The sequence below is a fragment of the Aquila chrysaetos genome, chromosome 9 (genome assembly GCF_900496995.4).
Source record: "Aquila chrysaetos chrysaetos chromosome 9, bAquChr1.4, whole genome shotgun sequence".
In the NCBI taxonomy this organism is placed as follows: Eukaryota; Metazoa; Chordata; class Aves; order Accipitriformes; family Accipitridae; genus Aquila; species Aquila chrysaetos.
The window spans coordinates 12563885-12586085 of record NC_044012.1 but is presented as its reverse complement, the minus strand read 5'-3'; the positions used below and the strand labels follow the sequence as shown (position 1 = coordinate 12586085).

General features: G+C 36.9%; 1 protein-coding gene and 1 long non-coding RNA gene across 7 annotated transcripts in view; one reads left to right on the top strand and one right to left on the bottom strand.

Moving 5' to 3' along the window:
• Positions 1–1355: 1355 nt before the first annotated feature.
• LOC121233543 lies at positions 1356–14342 on the bottom strand. 3 transcript variants are annotated; one of them, XR_005933215.1, is made up of 3 exons: positions 14108–14342; positions 7485–13292; positions 1356–7403 (listed from the first exon to the last, which is right to left on the bottom strand). It is a non-coding gene; the product is annotated as an uncharacterized LOC121233543 (long non-coding RNA). The 3 variants fall into 3 exon arrangements; XR_005933214.1 differs by lacking the exon at positions 14108–14342 and having other exon boundaries at positions 7485–12136; positions 12488–13643; XR_005933213.1 differs by lacking the exon at positions 14108–14342 and having other exon boundaries at positions 7485–13643.
• Positions 13730–22201, top strand: part of ZNF507 (zinc finger protein 507) — a 22627-nt gene continuing 14155 nt past the window's right edge. The window contains exons 1-3 of one of the 4 annotated variants that reach the window (XM_030025840.2): positions 13730–13805; positions 17364–19495; positions 20652–20757. In XM_030025840.2, the coding sequence (XP_029881700.1) occupies positions 17369–19495; positions 20652–20757 (2233 nt within the window). In that variant the 5' untranslated portion in view covers positions 13730–13805; positions 17364–17368. Of the gene's footprint in view, positions 13806–14420; positions 14940–17363; positions 19496–20651; positions 20758–22201 lie in introns of those variants that run through there. The other 3 variants (XM_041126174.1, XM_030025837.2, XM_030025843.2) reach the window with 3 other exon arrangements.

Sequence of the window (22201 nt, the reverse complement as noted above, 5' to 3'; positions counted from 1 at the left end):
ATGTTAGGCCCACTATCTTTCCCACTATATTGAAAAGTGTTTCCTTCCTTCCTCACCAGTTTCACACTTCCATGTCTCCTTTCCTTAACTAACCGTAAAATTCTACCAAGAATGTTCAGTAAACTTCTTGTCCATCAGTAATGATACTCCTGACTGGCTACTGAAGAGTACCACAGTCTCATTCTTACACACTCGATTTGTGTAGCAGTTGTGATATTGATCTAGCAGTCCACAAAAACACAGCTTTCAATGGTTACAATAATTGAGCAAAATACATCCATTCTGAAATTATTAATACTATCATAGGGAGATTAATTTCCTTTTGATGTTCTTCTATCAGGAACTCTACTTTGATTCATTGATGTCACAGAAAAAATTAGTGCAGTACATAGCCAAGCAGTATAATATTAAAATTGGACATCATTCTGCCACTGATATCAAACAATAAAGTAGCAGATGGCTTTTTTTTTAGAAATGGCTTTCATGTCAGTGTAAAAGGCTGCACAAACCAAAATTATTTCTTTTTCTGGAAGTTTTTCTTGTTTTGTTGCATAGCTGGACCAAAATCTTCAATGTATGAAAAGATTACATTATGTGATAAAAGGTCAAACATTCAACAGTATACAGAAGATAAGAGATTTCACAACCTTTTATGTTTTGGCTCTTTATCTTCAAAGTGGCAACAAAATATAACACTTGGTAAAAAAACAAACACTGAACTGACCAACTTGCAGGTACTTTCGGACAAAATATTTGCCAAACATTCAATTTTAATAACATTGTCTTTTTATATACAAAATTTACTTGTAACACATGCTACACTTGCTCTAAAAGGAATTATCCCTTCATAATTAATTAAAAGCAATTATATTTACACGGCCATCAAAACTGGGTTGGTAAGATCAAGCATTAGTGTTCCAATGTTCTTCATTTTTACACTAAGCCTGAACTTGCTTCTCCAGTGAATTAAAGACAAATGTTACGATTTTGTCATTTGTTTCTGCGGTAGGTAAATGCGATTCAGTGTCTTCCTTTAAACATGTCTTCCTATGATACTAGCAATGTCATAAGGACACATGCTACCTCTCTCTATTCAACACATCTATTCTCTTCAGAAATTAAGTCATGGTATTTGAATAACCAGGCTTAGGGACAAGTTTCCTTGTTGAGGAACAGACCAACCCATTGCTGATACATTTCCTCCTACTGACTGCTGGTAAGCATATATACTGTGAGGGGGAGTAAAAGACCATTAACAAAATAATGTTGTCTATGACTACTTTTAAATGAATGAATGAAACAAAACACAAAGCACAAAGGTTTGTTTCATGTTGTGTTTAACACCGAAAATGACAAGTAAATAAATGCAGGTTTTATCCAGCTATTCTTGCCCACCAGCAGATGGGTGGGACATCAGATACAGCAGAATCTTTGAATTTCAATTGCAAACACAAGGACAGTATATGTAATGCATTTCCTGTATGTCAAGTCGTCAATTCTGTAGCTTTAGCTTCATATGATAGTTTCCAGGGGCATAGGAAAATGTAGAAAATAGGGCCACTTACTTCGATCTCAGCCCATGGGAATGGGAAAGAAAGAGCAGGCAAACATACTTACATAATTACTAAAAACAGAAGAGTCAAAATATAGAAACTAAAGAAATCCATTGAAAGGAATAATACTTCATTACTTCCTAAAAAACACTTCAACATAGAAACATGAGATGCTGCTAAGTGGATTAGCTGCAATGCAAATCCTATTGAACAGAACAGGCCTTCTAACAACTTGCAATTTGCATTTCTCCATGGAGGACTGGTGATTAGTTTTGCATTAATTGCAGCAACCTGTTAATACTATCCCAGACATGTTCCACTGGCTACCAAAATCACTTTTTTCATTATAAATTCGTATTAGTTGTTGTATGTATTTAATGCTAACATATCAGTTAGATTGGGTTTTCCTATTATTAATACAGGATCTTTTGAAAGCTTGGACTACTTATGAAACAGGCTGGGGGCAGGGCTGGATAGGATTAGCCATAGTTTGTATTATCTCTCTTTGAGAAAGTACCTGTACTTGGTTTTTTTCAGTCTTGTAAACCTTGTGCCATGCTGTGACCTTTTAATACTCACACTTGTCAAAAGGTAGACACTTAAATTCATTTAGAAGAGTGAAAACATTACAAGTAAGTTAATAACACAAAACCCAGATATTTTTAGAAAGTTCTGTATATCCAAGGATTTTCTCATTTGAGCAAAATGTTTAATGAATTCATATCGCTTTTCATATATTCATCTCCAATTTTAGCAAAATCCTTTGAAGAAATAAGTATCCAGGCATGCAGAAACACAGGATAAATTCTCAAGTTATTTTTCTGAGTTGCTGTGTCCCTTTCTCTTCCACCCCACAAAATACCCCCAAAATTGTATTCACCATCATTTCTAATGTAAATTATGTTTAGAATATATCATGTTTAATATAGTGAAAGCTTTTATTAAAGCTAAACTAACAAAGATCTCCAGTTTTCAGAGTTAAAAGATCAGTTTCTTTTCTATCAAATTAAATGAATGACCAGTAAAATTGTAGGAACAGAAAATGCATTCTGTATTCACTGTAATACTGAAATATTTGGCTTTGCCAGCAACAGACCAAGTACTCTATTTTACGTAGAAAAGGATGTGGTTTGCTTGGTTAGCTTGGAAATAAATGCACTGAAAAATACTGGAAGCTTTCAAAACACAGAGAAGTACAACTTAGTGCTGGTTTCCCATAAAGCTGCAGAATGTAGGTCCCTTTCAGCTGTTAAAAGATTGAAGAATGACTTGGAGTAGAACAATAATGTCAGAAGAACAGGGAAGTGCACACTAGACAGCCATAAGAACTTCATTTGACTTGTATTGGCAATTGATTTAAATGGAATTGCAACTACCCATCAAGGTCAAGAGTGCTTTCTTGACACGAGGGACCTCTGTGTCAACTGTAAATGTACAATGGTCATCTATTTTTTACAAACACTTTCAAATCATTATAAATCATGTTTTAGAATGATTGTTTTAATGTTCTAGGTAATGTGATTTTACTGAAGAGTAGTATTGCTAACTGAACACTTTGCAATATATTCTCTGATATACAAATTGCTCCATGAAATGAATACCCTTTATCAGATACTACACAGCTTAACTGAAAGAGACAGATCACACCAGGTACCTTCCATTTCAGTATAGCAATGGTACTTTTAAGACAGCAACTTTGTGATTTCAGGACAACAAGGTCTTACAACAAGGTCTTGCTTAACATTAGAAAAATGTTAAACTAACACTTGAATAAATTCTAAAACACTGGTTCCAAGTCAAAATCTCTGGAATATTCTGCAACTTCTATAATAGATTCTTCTCCCACTGAAGTTGAGGACAACCTGTTTATTTGAATTTTGTATACTTACAAAGAGCCCGCGCTGTGACAACTGCAATTTTTTTTTATTTCTCCAACAAAATGTGTGTTCATGGTGCTGTAAATACAAATAAAAATCACATCTTTGCTTTTGGGATACTGATAATCTAGGTTCCTGACCTACAGAGATGAGGGGTACCCTCTAAACCTCATTTCTATGTATTTCTAAGAAATTATTAACATTAACTATGTTCAGCTCATATATATTGTTGCCTTACTTTTATTTCTGATGTAAATATATTTTGATGATAAAGAGCCATATGGTTAAAATCAGAAAGAAGAAGAAAGAAGCTCACAGTGAATTACATTCCTCACAGGAATACTGTTGCTACCTCAGTTATTCTGCTGCTTTGTCACTCACTGCATTCATACCTTTGGAAATTATGTAAAATCATAGAAATTAGCTTAAGAAACAGTGAAGTGTGACAAAGAGAAAACTACAGCACAGATCAGAAGAAGTAAAAGACCAGATCTATGTCTTTGTGAAATAATAGTATTTGTATTGGCTTCAGTAACCACTGGCACAGCCCAAACAGCATTCATGTGTTGTAATCTCCGTTTGGCTTGTGGTTTGTGATTCTCTATCTGCTTTTAAAATCTAATAACATGTCATTCTGGAGCTATAATTCAACTTATATACTCATTTATATTTAATAATACTATTTCATGAGGAGTTGAAAAAGTTGTCAAGGTACAACTGGTCAACAAAACAAGTGAAACATGAGTAAAGAATATAAAGGTAAACAGGTCTAAATGCCGTATCTTAGTATAAACAAAAAACCCTAAAGACTGAATAAACCCAAAACTTAAATAATCAATATAACCTTATTTTTCAATAAATTATCACTGAATTATTTTAACTATTACATATGTAATCTTTAATCAGTTATTGGGACTCCTTTAGCAGCAGTTACATAAAGGGTTTCCTTCAAATCAGTTTTTAACTGATGTATAAATACATCACTAACATTATTTTTCTGCATTTGTTAGGGTAACTACTTTTGAATGTTGTTTCTTCAACATCATTAAGTTGTATAACAGATACCTCTTTTGACTTCTAGTCCAAACTTGTGTTAGTCTTGCAGAACAGCAACACCTAAGCAGCAATGCAACCCACACGGCAAAATCGTTGTGGAGTATTACTACACACCAACTGGCTTCCCAGCCAGAAGTTGTTTTAGAAGTTTGTAAAAATAAATGCTTTTAACCTTTTCTTCTAGTGCCTCCTATTTTGACTAATTAGCTAATAATAATTTAGTAACCTAATAGTAATTGACAACATAGAAATGCATAATAACCATGTCCTGAAAACTGACATGAGCAGTATTATATCACCCAATATACTGGCTTTCATACAACTATTTCATTACCTGCAAGCTTCTTGGTAATGAATATGCTATTAAAAGGGTTTTTTTAATTTTCATGTTTCTCATGTTGTAATTCTCCAATAAATTTCTCTGACTTCCAACATAAATAAGTTTCATTATTCCTCATTATTAAAAGAAACAAACACATTCTCCTTCACTGAAAGGGTGTCATATAATTAGATGACCTTCCTACATAAAATCATGAATGAAAAAGGACCTGACAACTTGCAGGAAAATATTTAATCAGACATTAGGACATTAAATATAGTTAGTCAAGACACAAGACATTATTATACTAACAAATGCTTTCAGAAACAGTCTTTTACAATACAAGAGATCAAAACAGACTTTAGTTTTACTACACCATTAGACAAGTCCCAGCTTTCCAACAATTTATCACCGATTTCTTCATTTGGTTGCTTTAAACATGCTTTTAAAACATACTTGATAACTAGTAAAAATTGTATACAATGCAAATGACATTTCAGATAAGTTTTATTGACTTAATGCTCTGGTAATAAAATTATAACAATCAGTATTATTTTGATTTATTGCAAATTTTACTTTCACCTTTAATGGACTTGGTGTATGGCAGAATTGAATGTAATGCTGCTGCCACCTCAAGGTCACTACAGAAAAGTGTGATGGTTCATTTTGGTCTACTCATATCTAATAAACAGTAACAAGATTCAATAACTAAGAATGAATGGACTCCTTTGTTTTCACGCAGTTGTTCGATGCTCACTGTGTGCAGATTCCACATGCATATTTGCAATGAAAATATAATTTTATGTCTCTGTGTACACGGAAGTGCATACACATGCACCTGCAGACCTGCATGCACACACAGTGCTAAGGGTTAGAGAAAAAAAATTTTGGATGTCAAGGAACATTCATAAAGTGAGCCGAACCATGAGATCCTAATTTTACACAAACTCGTGAACAAGAATTTGACTTAGTAAAATTGAAAAGGGAATTAAAAATTTGGTCCAGTACCTTTCCAGGGTGTATGTTTGTTGCTTTTTTAAACTTGCAGATTAAAATCACAGTAGGATGGAAAACTCCAGTTTGTCACATTTATGTTAGTGTTTTAATATATATTTTGAGGGAAAAGTGCACATTAAGTTCTGTAGCATGGATAGGAAAGTTGTGTAAACTTGCTTATTTAAGGTTTTGGAGGCCACATAAATATTTTAATGAAGAAAACTGGAACAATGTACTTCTTGGGTACTATGAAACATCTGCAGTGTTGTGTGTTTGTACGGATGCTCAGAAATTATATGTTTGTACTCCTAAAAGTTCTACAGGAGCATAACAGAAGCCTCACACCATCATACACATGACAAATATGTGGTCAGCTATATAAATTTTGCAAAATTTATCAAGGTTAGGTTAACGTGACTGCTACACTGAACTTACGTGAAAAATGTCACACTTCAAAATTACAGTCTACTGCTTAAAACCCATCTCAAGCACCTACATGCTTGATTAAAATACCCTAACTAATCCCATTTGGCAAAAAACAGATTGCACTTCAAGTAAACCAGTCTGCAAGAGGAGATCAATCTATGCAACATAAGAAAAGTTGCCAGGACTAGCCAGACCATTCGCTGAAGGACAGATGACTGGTCCACAACTCCCTTTAATGATATGAGAAGTACTCAAAAGCATTTGTTATTTTTTTAAGTTACCTAGTTTCCATGCTGAGCATATTCTGACCTATATTGGTAATTGATACTGAAATTAAGTCATGGATATACCAGAGTTTCACACCTGACTGGATTTACAAATTTCTGGTGGTATTTTATGCTTTGGGAGCTAGCATGTAGTACGTACTCTAGAAGTTCTTTCTTGCAACAGAAATTAGCGTATTTTAGTCTACAATGACTGATTTACCAAGGAGGAAAAAGTAATGCCTTTTAACTACAACTGTAAAAAAAAAAAAAAAAATTAGCAATTAAATCAATTACAGGACTACTGGCTATATTAGAACTCCAGGGAGTCCAATTCTTTTTAGGGGATCTCCTTTCACATGTGAAATATTAATTTATGTAATGTAGAATCTGATTCCAGGCTTACTGCAGCTTATCATTCAAAAATGAATTCTCTTGAATGTGTAAAACACACACTGAGGACAGTCACTGGGGCATGTATGAATGGCAAATGTAACAACTGGGATCAGTATGTACCAGCTATAATACAACACTTCACGTACAGCTAATTTCTCTTAAGAATGCAAAGGACACTTCTGTATTTTCACTGACTGCAACAAGAAAAAACAGCGGTAGTTTGCTGTAGGAGTGTTTTGTGCACGACTCCCCTTGTTACAACTGCCAGTAATAAATCACATTCTATCCTCCCTTAATTGGATTACATACCTAAGAAAGCACTGTTTGGCGTAAGAGCTGGCAAAAATATCAGTATCTATGCAAAGTAATAAAAAGGGAAAATAATAATGGACAGTAAAATATCATGTGGCAGCTCTCTATGAACTGCCTTGATATTTTGTGCATAGCTAAATAATTTTTGTCCCTCTTCTAAGTGGAGTTTCCCCATGGCCAATTCAGCAGTAAAAGCCAATCCAAACTTTCCTTATGATTTTCACTAATTTAAAACAGATCTGTCCTCAGTACATATGCGCAGACCACACTGCTTTTTTATTAATACAGACATCAGAAAACTGCATATTCTAAGGGCTAGGAGAAGCCCTGAGCCTTTTGAAGACAGTGGTGAAATACCTCTTAAGAATCACACCTGCTAATGTATCGTTTCCCCAAAAAAAGAAAAAGATGGCAGTAAGGTCCAGTTGTCACCTCCCAGTAGGCAATATCATTCCCACAACTGTAGAGAACTTTAAACCGGTAAAGGGACAGGCTAACTGGAAAGCTAGATTCTGTTGACATTCAGAGGCTTTCACTGCCCTAGCTCACTGTAGAATCAAGTCCAAAGAATCAACAAATTGTAGCTCCCCTAACAATTTCTCCTGCAGTGCCCTGATTTCAGAGGATACAGTGCTCTTGATTCCATATTTTGCCTTGAAATACAAATTAAGCAGAATATAGCATGGTTTGGCTATTTTTTAAATGTAGTTTTGCAAAGGCAGGAGAACACTGGTGTTTGAAGCATTTGTTCAAGTCGTAATGCATCCTACTACCTTCAGTCACCATTGCAAACCCACTCCTTTTCAATACAGAATCATAAAATGACAGTTACATAGGCAAAAATATAGATTAAAAGAATTGTTACTTATTTTTAAGAATTTTATAAATCTTTCTCTCCTGTTTCTTCCTTCCCCCAGTCCTATTCACACTCAACTACAGTTCAGATTTATCCTCTTCTGCTTTACACTCCCTGCAGACCTTCCAATGAGAGACAAATATGTCCATTGTGATACTTTGACCAAGTCTGTAAAAATCATCTACTAACATACTAATAGTAGTTAGGGATGTGATTTTTTGTGAGATTTTTAAGTAAGATTTAATACAGAATGCAGTTATAATTATGTTTTGCCACTGACAGAAATCAGCTTTCGCTTACTTCACAGATGAAACCAGCAGATACAGCAGTTGTGAAAAGAATTGCTGTGCCAGTATAACTTCTATATGAAAAAGTTCCTGTTGGTATAGTTCTATCAGAAAAACACCTTTATTTATTGTAGAGAACATTTTAGTACCTTGATTTGATCCGTGGTGAAGCTTTCCATAATATCTCACTATTTTCAGCTTCACCTGGTTATAGTTTCTTTCTCTTATATACCAGAAGAGCTATGAAGGAAGTTAGCTTACCCTAGCTTCTACTCTTAGTACATCACCAGCAATCTCATGTCAAGTGATTTTTCACATTCTCTTAAACTCAGTGCCTCCTAATAACTGACTGGCGGGTTCTATGAAAATATAGCTATAAGTTTTACATTTTAGAGCACCTAACATTTACGGTTTAGTTTTGCTTTTTTCAGTTCTGTTTGGTTCGCTCTCTTCTCCAGCTGTATAAATTCTATGACTCAAAATTCTCTGCTCAAGTCAGTAACACACTCCCAAAACCACAAACATGACTTCAAAATTTTAAGGAAATATCTAAGGAAAAAGATGAGCCTTTCCCTGTTTCTTACACTCAAGGGTTCTTCTTCAGGTCTCCTCTTCTCAATACCAATGAAAAGTCAGTATGTTAAAGAACGTACAATATATTCTACAGAACGGCATGAGGGGAATTTTGCAAAAAATTATATTCTCTTATTCCTGAGAAAAAGTTGTAAATATAAGTGAAGAAGCTGATGAGAAAGAAATACAGAAATTTTTTTCTGTAAAAAGCAATTCCAAATAAGTGACTTATGGTCAAATAACTAAGATTCAAGGGAAAGAAAGTAAGTTTGCAAATAATAGGACAGATGCTGTTAAATCATCTCTAAATTGCAATTATGTATTTTACATATACACTTACTTGCACACATAAAATTGGATTTACGTATAGCTTAGAGGTGGCCCTGAATCATAGGGTTTAAATCTGGAGTCAAGCCTATATCTGCAGACCCATAAAGCTGGGGAAGTAGGGGATTGAATATAGGGATTTTTGGTCTCATTTCCTGTACAAATTAAAGTACATGTGATTTTAGGCAACAGAATAAGTCATATAAGGAAGCAGAGTCAAAGAGATTTCCCTTTAATTCACAGAAAAGTATACGTAAAGTATAGAGTGAAAAAAAATCTCATCATTTCATAACACGTCATGAAAAAATACAAGGTCTAAAGGAATGAGAGAATCATTGATTTGCAGTGTTAGCAGTACTAAAATAATTAAAAGACAGATCAAGGGAAAACAAAACAGAAAAAATAAGTTTAAAATGTCGTGGTTGTTCTCTGAATATATGACACATATCAGATTTACAGCTTTTTAGTGAATACTAATAATTTAGATTTAGTAAACGTATTAGTAACCATCTTCTCAAAAAATAGGAGATACGTATCTAAATTAAATTAATATAAATCAGCCCCTAGATGTCATTGTTGCAGCTGAAATATCACTTAATACAGAACTTTCCTAATTCTGTAGTAGAAAAGGCTGTGTAAAGCAAAATAAACCATCTAAGTAATATAAATTCTGCTCAGTTTTAAAGCCTCAATGCCAAAGCACAAAGACCTCTCAGGCTATAACAAAAAAGATAACTAACTCTACAAAAGGGTTGTATACAAGATTCAGGTTCTGACAGCAGGTAAGTGAAATCACCTCAAAGGACATTGCAATCTAAACCTCATAGCGTAAAACATATACCCCTTTCACAAGGGAAGATTTTTCCTAACTCCTATCAATGTTTGCCTCAATACTAAAAACATCAACATTTCATACAGTTAACACATTTCTATCTGGAATAGTTGTAAATGTTCTCTCTCTAGATACAAAAATTTAAATATTGTTTTTTAAATCTTACAAGTTTTTGTTTTCTACAATATCTTGTAGCAATGAGTTCCAGAGGTTATTTACACATACATAAGGAAAAAAAAAAAATCTAAAACTTCCTGTACCTGTTTTGAAAGGGCAACCATTCAACTTCAGTGAATATCTAATTAGTCTAACAGTAGGAGAAGCGTATTTAAAGTGTAATTTACTTTCTTTATACTATTTATTATCTTTATATATCTATCATGTTCTATTTTACCGTCTTTCTAAATGAAGCAATGCAGTGTTTATTCTTCCCTGTGTAATTTTTTAGTACTTCTAATAATTCCTAATCCATCTGCAATATTTTCTCTCAGAATATAATAAAGTCCTATTTCATAAATGAATAACACAGTATCATTTTTTCCTATACAGCGTTCCTACCACTCTTGTCTTACTCTCTGTATTTTCATAGATTATACAGCAGGTTTGCCAACTTCTATATTTAGAGGGTCAAAATGTTCCCTGTGTAAAGCTCCATTTCACAGTAAGGACTCCCAAGATGCCAGCCTGATAAATCAAAGTAGCCAATACATACGCACCTCTGTAAATATATGCAAATTCTTCCACCATTTTCTGAGAAACTCCCAAAACTTTATTTTTCATGTGATAATGAACTGTATTTTATGCACTCTACACTTTTTTTTCCAGAACCAGAACAACTATGAGCAGCTAAACCTAGTACACAGATACAGACAGTATGAAACAGATTCTGTCATCCAAAAAGAATGAGAAAACTAAGTCCAGGCTCATGTGTTGCAGTTAGTCTATAAAGATGGCAGAAAAATTCCTAGTTGCCAATAGTGTTGCAATGCTACCGCAAATTTCATTTTTTTATGGTGGATCTACTTCATGATAGATAAAGGCCACCTCCACGCTGCCAAGACCTAAAACTTAAGTGAAATAAAAAAGAAAAAAACCTACTTCTTTATGTGCCACTCAAAGTGCTCACACAGTACTCTTGGCCACCATTCTCCCAGGAGGAGGTGTACGAGCCAAGGCCTCCATTCCATCCAGTGCTCCCTGCAAGATTCACTTCTGTTGTACATAGAGCTATGAAGCAGTTTATTTAATCTCCACTCAGGAGATTCAGGGACCCCATTTATATAATACGTTATAATAATGTGAAAATTATAAAGCTTTTGGAATGGTTTTGGAACAGCCAGGCACAAAAGTGTAGACAAATTGAATTTTTTATTGACAACTATATAACTCATTGCTGTTCAAGTCATTAATGAAAATAAGCCTAATCATTAATCTTGATGACTGAAACGAGTTTGAGACTGAGGCCACAAAGAATAAACAGACACCTTATAGGCAAGTTACTATAAGTAGATTTCTCTTATTTTAAAAGTCTACACAAAAAAGTGTGTATATTTTGCGTGTATTTACTTCAAGATAGCATCTTTGCTGATGTAGCTCTAAATTTACTTGGTGTTTCTAGACTATGTATTACTCTCTTAAATTAAGCTTATAATGTTTACCATAAAACTCATGCCACTGACATTCTGTACATATTTACAGTAATTATGAAGCAATTTTGTATAAACTTCTACAAAAACATCAACATTCTGAACATATTATGCTCCATACAAGTGTCTCATCTCTAGCACTCAGGGATAGTTGCCTTATCGAAATTTCATTTGGTTTCATGTCTCCTCAACTTGAAAGCAATGAAAATGAAAAATATGAAAAGAACTTTGTGAATTAAGAAGCCTTTCAAATGACTGTAAAAGTGTAAAAACTAAATCTGTTTTGTTTGTAGAATCATACTTACCCAGAGAATGAAATCTTAACTTAGTCCAGGTTTAATTACAACAGGACAGACCATTACTTATTATGAACCCAGTATTTTTAATCCAGACATATCAGATCCTAGCATATTTTGCCTGGAAAAAGGAGGGTGAGAATTCTGTATCTACAACAGTGATTCAATTCAGATAACCAGTTAATTAAACTATGACTAATACAGAAGTGGAAACTAAGCTTTTAAAGGAACAGGGTCCATGAAAAATAATCACATTTCTATGAAAAGGCTCCATTTAATATGGCAGAAAAAGCTGAAACAAGCTGCTATTTTATTACTACTACTACATTTGACATTGTGAATACTATGCAGCTTCAATTTTTTTTTTTTTAAATGAAATGTATTTTAGTAGGTGTTAAGAAGATAGGTTGTATCCTTGCATTTTCCCCACAGCAATTTCTTTAAAAAAAAAAAAGTCTTACCAAAATCTTACCAAGTCACAGACTGTAGGATAAGGTTTGAAGTGTCTTAAACTTCACACAACTAAACAGAGCTTCATAATTCAAGGAATCAAAGTAACAAAGTAAAATTAGAGATTAAATAATGCCTATTGAAAGGATGGCTAAATCCATCTCTTGAATAATACCTGATTTGCCAACATTTCAAACCCATCTCCTATCTCTATGTAACAATATACAATCATTAACAAAACTCCGAGCTCTGGGAAAAAGTGAACTTGCAAAAAGTTGCTACAGTTTTACCAGGTCCCTCCTAAATCCAACTGTAGACCCATCCACATCAATATACTCCAAGCCTCTTTCTGGAAATGAACATTCGATTTTACTTGCCATCACCCAGCCATGAGCCCCTTCTGAAACTCATTATTCCCCTGACTCTTCAGTTTATATGAAATATGTCATAAATTCACAGCATGTAACATTTCTGGTATGTAGCTTCCTAGGTTGCCCCTGACATGCAGCGTACGCTTTCAACTCCATATTGCTGCTAACTTAAATTGCTAAACCTTCTTGTCAGTTCTCTGCAGTTCACACTTGGAAACATTTGCATTGATTTGCCATTTTAGACCCAAAACGTGGGAGCTGTTGTGTTGTTTGGGTTTTTTATTTTCACTACAGGTGTTTACCATTTGAAAACTGTGCTGAAAGAAAATACCTTTTGGGAGACTATACCACTTCTTGAAGCGCATTGTGCTGCCTGGCTTGGCACTGGATACTGCAATATTGACAAACTCCTGACTGACAAAGGCAAGAAGCCAGGGGATCACCTAAGCACAGGACCTGGAAGGTAAACACCAATTATTTTGAGGCTCTGAATAAAACCACCAGCCTAGCCGCGCTGGGCCACCACGAGTGGCTGTGCATCGCTCTCCACGCCGCGTGGAAATCGAAGTTAAGATGATAAACGTATCGACGGAGCCACCCACACCAGTACTGCCCTCGCAAGAGGCTGGTGGCAGCGGTCTGTGGAGAGGGCCAGAGGAGCGCAACCGCACCGCCACACGGCTCCATCTCGCCTTAGGGACGGAGCCAGCGCGGAGGCGGGGGCCGGTGGCGACGGGGCAGGCCGGCCCTGTGACAGCCCCACCGGCCTGCGTGGCGCTCGGCGCGACGAGCCCCGCGGCACCGAGCAGGGACGAGGCGGGGCGCGGCCGCGGCGGAGCCCGCGCTCGTCTCCGTGGCAACGGCGAGGAGGCGGCGGCGCGGCGGCGTCCACCCGCCGGTCACCTGACCCCAGCCCGCCGGTCACGTGATACGGTCTCCATCGTCGCCATCTTGAAGCGGTGGCCGGGGGTGAGGAAAAAAAAAATTTTATTTTTTTTTTTTGTTCTTCATTAAAACCCAGGTAAAAAGCAAGGCGGGCCCTCGGCGCCGCCGGGGCGAGCGGGCGGCGGCGGCCGGCCAGCAGGTCGGGCGGGAGCGAGGCGCGGCGGCGGGCTGGCTGGCAGGCAGGCAGACAGGCCGGCAGGCCCCGGGGCGGCGCGCCGCGCCGCAGCCCATGTGCGGAGCCGCGGGCGGCTGCGGTTCCCGGCGGAGCCTTCCCCGGGCCGGGCCCAGGCCGCGGCCGCCTTCCTCCCCTCCCCTCCCCTCCTCACCTCACCGCCTCGCCTCGCCGGCAGGCCATCTCCCCGCGGCTGGGCGGCCGGAGCGGCGGGCGCTGCTCCTCGCCCACCCCGTTGACGCCGGGCCCGCTGCTGGAGGGCCGCGCCGGCGGCACCTGCGCGGTGTAAAGCGGGGGCCGCCCGGGGAGTGGCGGCAGGTGCGGGGGCGGCTGGCGGAGGGCAGGGAAGGGCAAGGAAGGGCAAGGGGGTCCCGGATCCGCGGCCAGGCGTCCCCGAGCCGCGGTGCCGGGGCAGCGGCTCCCTGTCTGGGGGCGACAGTTGGCGGCACGGAGCTCCGGCGGGTGAAGTTTCCCTGCCCTCGGGAGCCGCGATGTGCTCAGACCGGCCTCGGCGAGCGGGACGGTTGTGCAAAGCGGCGGTTGGGTTTTCCTCGACCTGGGGGCACGTCACCCGGTCCCTGCCGCGCCGCTCGAGCGGGGTTCGGCGCGGGCAGAACGGGCAGCTCCAGCGCGGGGGCCTTCTCCTCGGGTCGGGATCTTCCCCTTCGGGCCCTTCCTCATCCCCCGACCGCGCGTTTTAATTACGGTCCGGGTGGCGTGGAGGGTGCGTGCTGGCAGAGCCATTCGCCAGACTGAAGCTGTGTGTGTCGTGGGAGGTTGAATCGCCTTTGTTCTTAGCGAAAGCCACGCAGTTGTTAAAATCCAGGTGTTTGTGTACAGTTCTTACCAGCCCTCTAAAAAACAAAGTCTGCAGCAGCAAGCATTAAACTTGCTGTAAACAAAGAATGACATAACGCGTATGTACCATAGTTACACGCTTGATAACTTTCATCAGCTACGAGCATCCCAAATCAATACGTCTGAAGGTACTCTCTCTATTTTCATTTTTGACGTAGCAATAGTATGTGACAGCGTGTTTCTTTTATGGTCCATCTACGATCTTTCCTCTTAGTTTCTATGCTGCTTTCAGATGAAAAAATAGGGGAAATATTTGCCTATTTAGCATTACTTAAAAAGTTTTTAAAAGTACCCAGTATAATTTAAAGTAGCACTGTGTGCTTATAGTTTTCCTTAACTCATTCTCAAATTGAAAATATTTCAAGTAGACATTATTCCTTTGAGCACTTAATGTAATGTTAAATCTGCTTTCAGGGGAAAAAGCACATTTGTTTACTTTTCATAATGGTTTTTAAACATATTATAGCCAGTATGAAACAAACAGAAAAGTATTTTTGTATAACTGAATAGGATGGTTTTCAAGTAATAACCTTAAACTTTTTTTAAGTTAATATATAATCAGAGATATTACATGAAAGGGGTATATTTTTTCCTAGCCACATAGACAAGAGTTAGTCATTCAATATACTGTGCCCAACACATAATAGAAATAGAAGCAGAAAATGCACATCGAGACATCTGCTGTTTTATATTTAAAACTTAAATACTTGGATGTTTCAGTTTAATAGTAACTCTGTGGATACATACTTTGATTCCTGTTAATAAAACAATACTGAACTTGAATTAAATATGCAGGCTCTTTGGTATACTCATATATAAAATGATGCTTTTTTTGTTTTAAGTATATTTCTTTTTTAATTTCTATCTCCTACAATTGATCTACTATTGCAGTGCAGTATTGATCAGTTTTAGTCTGCTTACATAGATCCAGCTAAAGCCATAAGGCCTTAAGTAGCTTAGTTTTCTAGTTACCATGGATCCAACTACCCTATGGCTTTATTTATATTTTGTTAATTTTTCAATTTTAATGTAGGTTTTAGCCATCACCAAGTAAATAATCTTAAAACACTGATAAGTAGTAACATTGAAAAGAGTAGTCTTGTCTGTCTTAATGATTCAGAGTTGACAAATACTGCTGCATTTTCAACTTGAAATATTTTACATGAGCATATGAGGTGTGAATGATACTGACATTGCTGATATTGATAGTTCCGATGATAACCTGAATTGTAAGTTGAATGGCAAATAAAGGTAACTTGACTAGTTCTGCCCAGAATTTTTCTGTAGTGGGAAAGGAGCACCATAGAACCTACTCTCATATATCTGTTCATTATATTGCTGTATACTAAATCCATAAGTAGAGAAGAGTGGATTTCATGGGTCTTTAGGACCAGTTCTGGAAGTTCTGGTTTGGCCTGTGTATCTTTCTTGCAAGAAAAAAAAAAAAAAATCCACATGAAAGAACTTGGGATACATTTTCAAGGACGACTGATAGAAAAAAAATCTGGCATCTCTTTATGTTCTAAATTTTATATATAGTATATAAAAATACTTATTGTGTATAAATTATATGCACGTATATACAGTGCAGCTTGAATGGTTTCTTTTTAGGCATTTTTTCAGAAGTAAATTTCACTGAAAGTTTTTTTTTGTCCGGCTCCTCCACCCCTCACCTCACAGCTTTGCCTACATCACAAAGTATGTTTTCATGTAAATTTATACATATTGGCTTCTAATTTAACCTCCAACAGTACCACATTATTGCCTGTGGTTTATGGTTAGATATGTTTAAAGGAAGTGTGAGTGGAAATAGTTATTGCCTTTAGCTTTCCTCAAAACAGAAAAAAATTACTCTTTATAACTTCAGTACCAATTGATTTTTGCTGAAATTAAAGAATTGTAGAAAAAGCTACAATTAGTAGCTTTTCAAGAAAACTACATTTATAATAAGAAGTATGATTTGACATTTGAAAGGTCTTTAATGTAGTCATAGCGAAATGACTAATGCAAGTAAATACCAGAAGTACTTTCTTTTCCTAACATTTCAAGGAAAAAAATTGCTTATTTTTGTAAATTATGTTGTTGCAAATTGTCATTTGCTTTAGGAGACATCCGTGTATCAGAGTATGTATGTTAGGAATACATTTTCATACCATATCATGGTTTTATCACTTAAAGATAAATATGCCAGTTACTATTGATTGGTATATTTAAGTCTAGCATTCAAATGTGTAGTCCTTGAAAAGAAAAAGACAATAGCTGTAACAATGCTAATCAGCCTATACTTGAAAAATATTTATGTTGCACTTTTACAACTTGGAGACAGGCTCTCTTGGAATTATTCTGTCCAGCTGTATTGAATAGCATCTACGCGATCCACTAAATGTCCTCAAAATCATTGGCTACTTATATAGCAATTCTGGAAGTTTTTATTAAGTTAGTGGCATTAGGCTTCCATATTTAGTGGAGGGAGAAATCTAAATAGTACAGGGTTGTATTTTTATTATTGTGCATGTATAAATTTTAATTTTTTATAAAACCCTTTCTCCTAGGTATTATGGAAGAAGGAAGCAGTGTTGCAGTATTGATGCCAAATGTTGGGGAACAGGAGGCTGTGCTGATTTCTGAAACAGTCATTGGCCCAACACTGCAGAACAGTGAAGATCAGAGAAAATGTAAAACTGATCCACTAATCCATGTTATCCAGAAACTAAGCAAAATAGTTGAAAGTGAGAAGTCACAAAGATGCCTTTTAATAGGTAAAAAACGTTCCCATCCTAATGCTTCTGCACAGTCCTTTGACGCAGATGATCTTTGTGAAATCCCAGCTAAAGCAATTGAGCTATCTGTTATTGCTACTAAAAAGACTGAAGAGTTACAAGCAGATTATTTTGTGACTGAATGTCTTCCACAAAGCAAAAAAAAGGTGACGTGCTACCAGTGTAGTCTATGTAAGTTTCTATCACCTTCTCTCTTAACACTACAAGAACATATAAAAGAACATGGGCAGAAAAATGAAGTGATATTAATGTGCTCAGAATGTCATTTTGCTTCCAAAAGCCAAGAAGAACTTGAATCCCACTTCCAAAATTACCATGAGAATGATGGTAAAAATAGTATGCAGACAAAAGTGCAGCAATGTGTAAATGTTGCAAGTTCATTTTTGCAAGGGCCAGTGGAAGGAAGTGTCAAATCAGGGACTGATCAGACAGGAAATCTGGAATGTAAAGATATAACTCAGTCTACTCATATGCCTGAAATGGGTAGGAGAAAATGGTATACTTACGAGCAGTATGGCATGTACCGGTGTTTAATTTGTCGGTATACCTGTGGTCAGCAAAGAATGTTGAAAACACACGCTTGGAAACATGCGGGGGAGGTTGATTGCTCCTATCCTATCTTTGAAGAAGAAAATGAAACGACCAACTTGTCAGAGACAGTTGTAACTCACACACCTCATAGCGTGGATACAGTTGTTCTTTCTTTGGAAAACAATGAACTTGATATCCATAGTGAACCTTCTCTGCAACTTCAGATTTGCAATTCTGAGCAACTGTCATGTAAATCGCCAGTAGGAACAAATGTAAAAGAGGAAGAGATGTTAAATCAGTCTGTAGTGCATTCTCCCACTACAGAGGTTTTAGAGGAGACTGTATCAGATACAGAACAGGATAATATGATAACTGATAGCCTACTTTCATCAGCACAGAAAATCATCAATTGTAGTCCAAACAAAAAGGGTCACGTTAATGTAATAGTAGAGCGTTTGCCAGGTGCTGAAGAAAGTGTCTTACAAAAGCCTTTCTTGATGAACACTGATATTGAAACAGAAAAAAAATTTATCTCAGAGGAGTCCCATGTTACCTGTGAAGAACATGATGAAGTTTATCGTTCAGGTGAAATTCAAGAAGTAATAATAGGATGGAATAATACTGAGAAGAAAGATAATGAATTAAGCTCTAACAAAAATGTAACAATTGATGAAAATGTGCCTCCTGCACGAAGAAGGACAAATTCAGAGTCTTTACGACTACACTCATTAGCTGCAGAAGCTCTTGTTACAATGCCTATCAGAGCTGCAGAACTAACAAGGTCTAGCTTCAGGACTCTGGCTGGAGAAGATGCCGTGGATGCAGGTGCAGGACAGGGAGAAGCTGATGGCCCATGCGTGGCTCATTCTAAAGTGGTATCCTCACTTAAGAATCCTTCAGAGGAGTTCAGTGGCTTAAACCAAAGTGAATGTGCAATAGTTGAGATACAGAAAGAAAGGCCAGAGTTATCAGAAGCACCAATTAAAATGGGCATCAGTATGTCACTACTCACTGTCATTGAAAAACTGAAGGAGAGGACAGATCAGAACGCTTCTGATGATGACATTTTGAAAGAATTACAAGACAACGCACAATGCCAAAATGCAAATGATGCAAATATTCCTGGAAGTAACCTAGTAGAATATATACCTAATGTAGATCGACCCTACCGCTGTCGGCTCTGCCATTATAGCAGTGGTAATAAGGGCTACATAAAACAACACTTGAGAGTCCATCGTCAGAGGCAGCCGTACCAGTGTCCTATTTGTGAACACATTGCTGACAATAGTAAGGATTTAGAGAGCCACATGATCAACCACTGCAAAACAAGAATGTATCAGTGCAAGCAGTGTGAAGAATCCTTTCATTATAAGGTAAAGTTCTTCCCTGTGCCTGTCTATAATAGCTAAATAACCTATTTTGCTACCTTTTTAGTAACTGCTCATCCTTCTTTCTAACCTAATTCAGTCTGACATCCTGGCTTCATTGTCATTACAATTGGGAATTATTGCCAGCAGCACTTTCTGAATACAATTCAGCTATAATTATTCTGCTTTACTGAAATAAACTTGCTTCCTCACATAAGTTACTTTCCTGAGAACCACCTTATGGATGTATTAAAATCATGTTTTTCTGCCCACGTGTAGCAACTACAGGAAGAAATGGAAGCATCAGAGAACTTAATAGCTGAAACTTTAAAAGAATGCTGAAACATGCCCACTAGTTGTGAGGTTGTGCAAAAGTAATCATAGCATTTGGGAGTAACATGAGACACTTTGAAGCAGAAATTCTTTTCTTTTTTCCTCTGTTGTTGTGTTGGTCTGGATGTTCTACAGAAGTTAGATCTGAAAGATTACACACTGGAGCAGAATAATGTACTTCTGTTATTTTTATAATGGCTATTTTAAGCATTAGTGCCGGTGAGTGTGTTCCTATGTACTCAGTTCAGTACTCAGGAATATAGAATAGATAGCATCAGTATCTAGCTGTACACTCTTGTAGGCAGTGGTAGTGCAAATTTTTCCATATTTACTGTTGTTTAGTCCTAGTTTGAAAAAATGTACAGGTAGGGTTGCAAAAGTCTGTCTTTCCCCTCTCCTCCCCAAGCAAGTAGAAACAGGAATAACATATTCTTAAGTTACTAGGCAATATGAAAATTGAGTGAATTTTCACACAAGCCATCCTCTAACCTCTAATCTAATACTGCTTTTGGAGTATAATATTGGAAGAAGAACTGTTTGCCACTTGTCTATGGGAATGGGAGTAGAAGGAAATTTATTTTCTAAATAAACACAAATCATATAATCCTCTCAGTCACTCTCATCAATCCTTTATGTTATTAATTAATGTTCTTTGCTTTGCTTTGTTTCTAGTAAAATTACCTGAGGAATAATCTGTATATGAATTAACACATGTTTTATAACAGTTGTCATTAATACTTGAGTAACAATGCCACAAATGATTGCAATATTTGAAGTGACCAGTGTATGTTTGTAATGTATATTTAAATGTGGGAAATTGTGTTTTCAGAGTCAACTGCGAAATCATGAAAGAGAACAACACAGTCTTCCAGATATCTTTTCAACAGCTACATCTAACAAACTAATAGTTTCCAATGAAGTAGATGAAAGAGAAGGTACTGTTTATATTTACACTTGAAATTACAAAAAGTCACTCATAACATTACTTCTGTTTGCTATATTTGTATAAAACTGATTTTAAGATCTCATTCATGCTGAAATGTTTTCATGCCTGTTCATAACCTTAAATCGATGTTCTTTTCAGTGTGCAAAACTTACCATAGTCCATTCTGAGATATCTTACTGACATTTATTGGTAGTAAGACATTTTTAGCCCCTGTAATTGGACCTTGTATTTCTTTTTATGGAAAACAACTGGTATGCAGTATTACTTTGAATTTTTAAGAACAAAATCTTTTTTTCCTTCCTTCAGCAGCTACAGTATTTTCCAAATCACCTACACTAAACAAAAGAAAGCCTTTTTTTAAACTCACTGTGGTAATGTAGTTTGCTGTCAGCATATACATACCGTCCATTCTGTGTTTAGAAATTTCTGTGTAATTATGGTAATGTCCAAAATGAGTCATTTGTTTTAGCCCTAGAGAGGCAGATGTAAGGCATTCTAAAAATGCAACCTGTGTCTAATAGTTGCCAGGGTAACAGTAGGTATCCATTTTCTAAATGTTTGTTTAACTGTGTATCTGCTTATAATTTAATAGTGTTTGTTTTAAAAACAACAACAACAAACCCCAAACCGTTAATGTGTTAGGGTAGTGAAATAGGGGAAGAAATAGCCAAATTTTGAAGTTTAAGAGAAAATGTAGTCTTAAAATCCTTTGAGTACCCTGGAAGCCCAGTATTTATTATTGCAACTTGAATCCATCCCCTTCTCTGGTGAGTTAAAGTTACTGAAAATATTTACAGCATTTTTATTCTGAAGGCAACACTGTAATTGTAATTTGTTAAATTTTTCAATTTTAGAGCACTGTGGAAAAAAAACGAGTAATTATATCACCTCCGAAGAGCTGTGGGATGAAGTATTTCCATTTTGTGCACATAGCTCTTACCTGTCCTAACTATGGTCTCTTGTTTGTTTAGAGAGGAAAACGTGCACTATAATAGTACTTACATTGCAGTTGAAATTTCTGGGTTCTACTCTCACCTCTACAGCTGATCAGTGACTGCAAAAGTAATCATTGAAATTGATGCAACTACTTGTGAAAAAAGGTACTAACCAGCATGAGCCAGGATGGATGGCTTGAACCATTAATGATTTGTCCAAAGCAACATAGTATGTGTCAGAATAGAATGAGATCCTTAACTCTTGACTTCTGTTCTCTTAGCTCACACTGCCTCTTTTTCTGGCTTTCAGTATACAAGGTAGAAACTTAAAAGTTAATTGCCTAATCAGCCTCAGGTAAAATGACCCTTCCCAACTCCTTTTTGCTCTCATCAATGCAGAAAGCATTTACATTCAGGAAATTGATCTGTAGTGCTTATTACATCCCTAAAACCTAAGCCTGAGAGAGCCATCTGAAGTCAGGGGGAGACAGGAAGAAG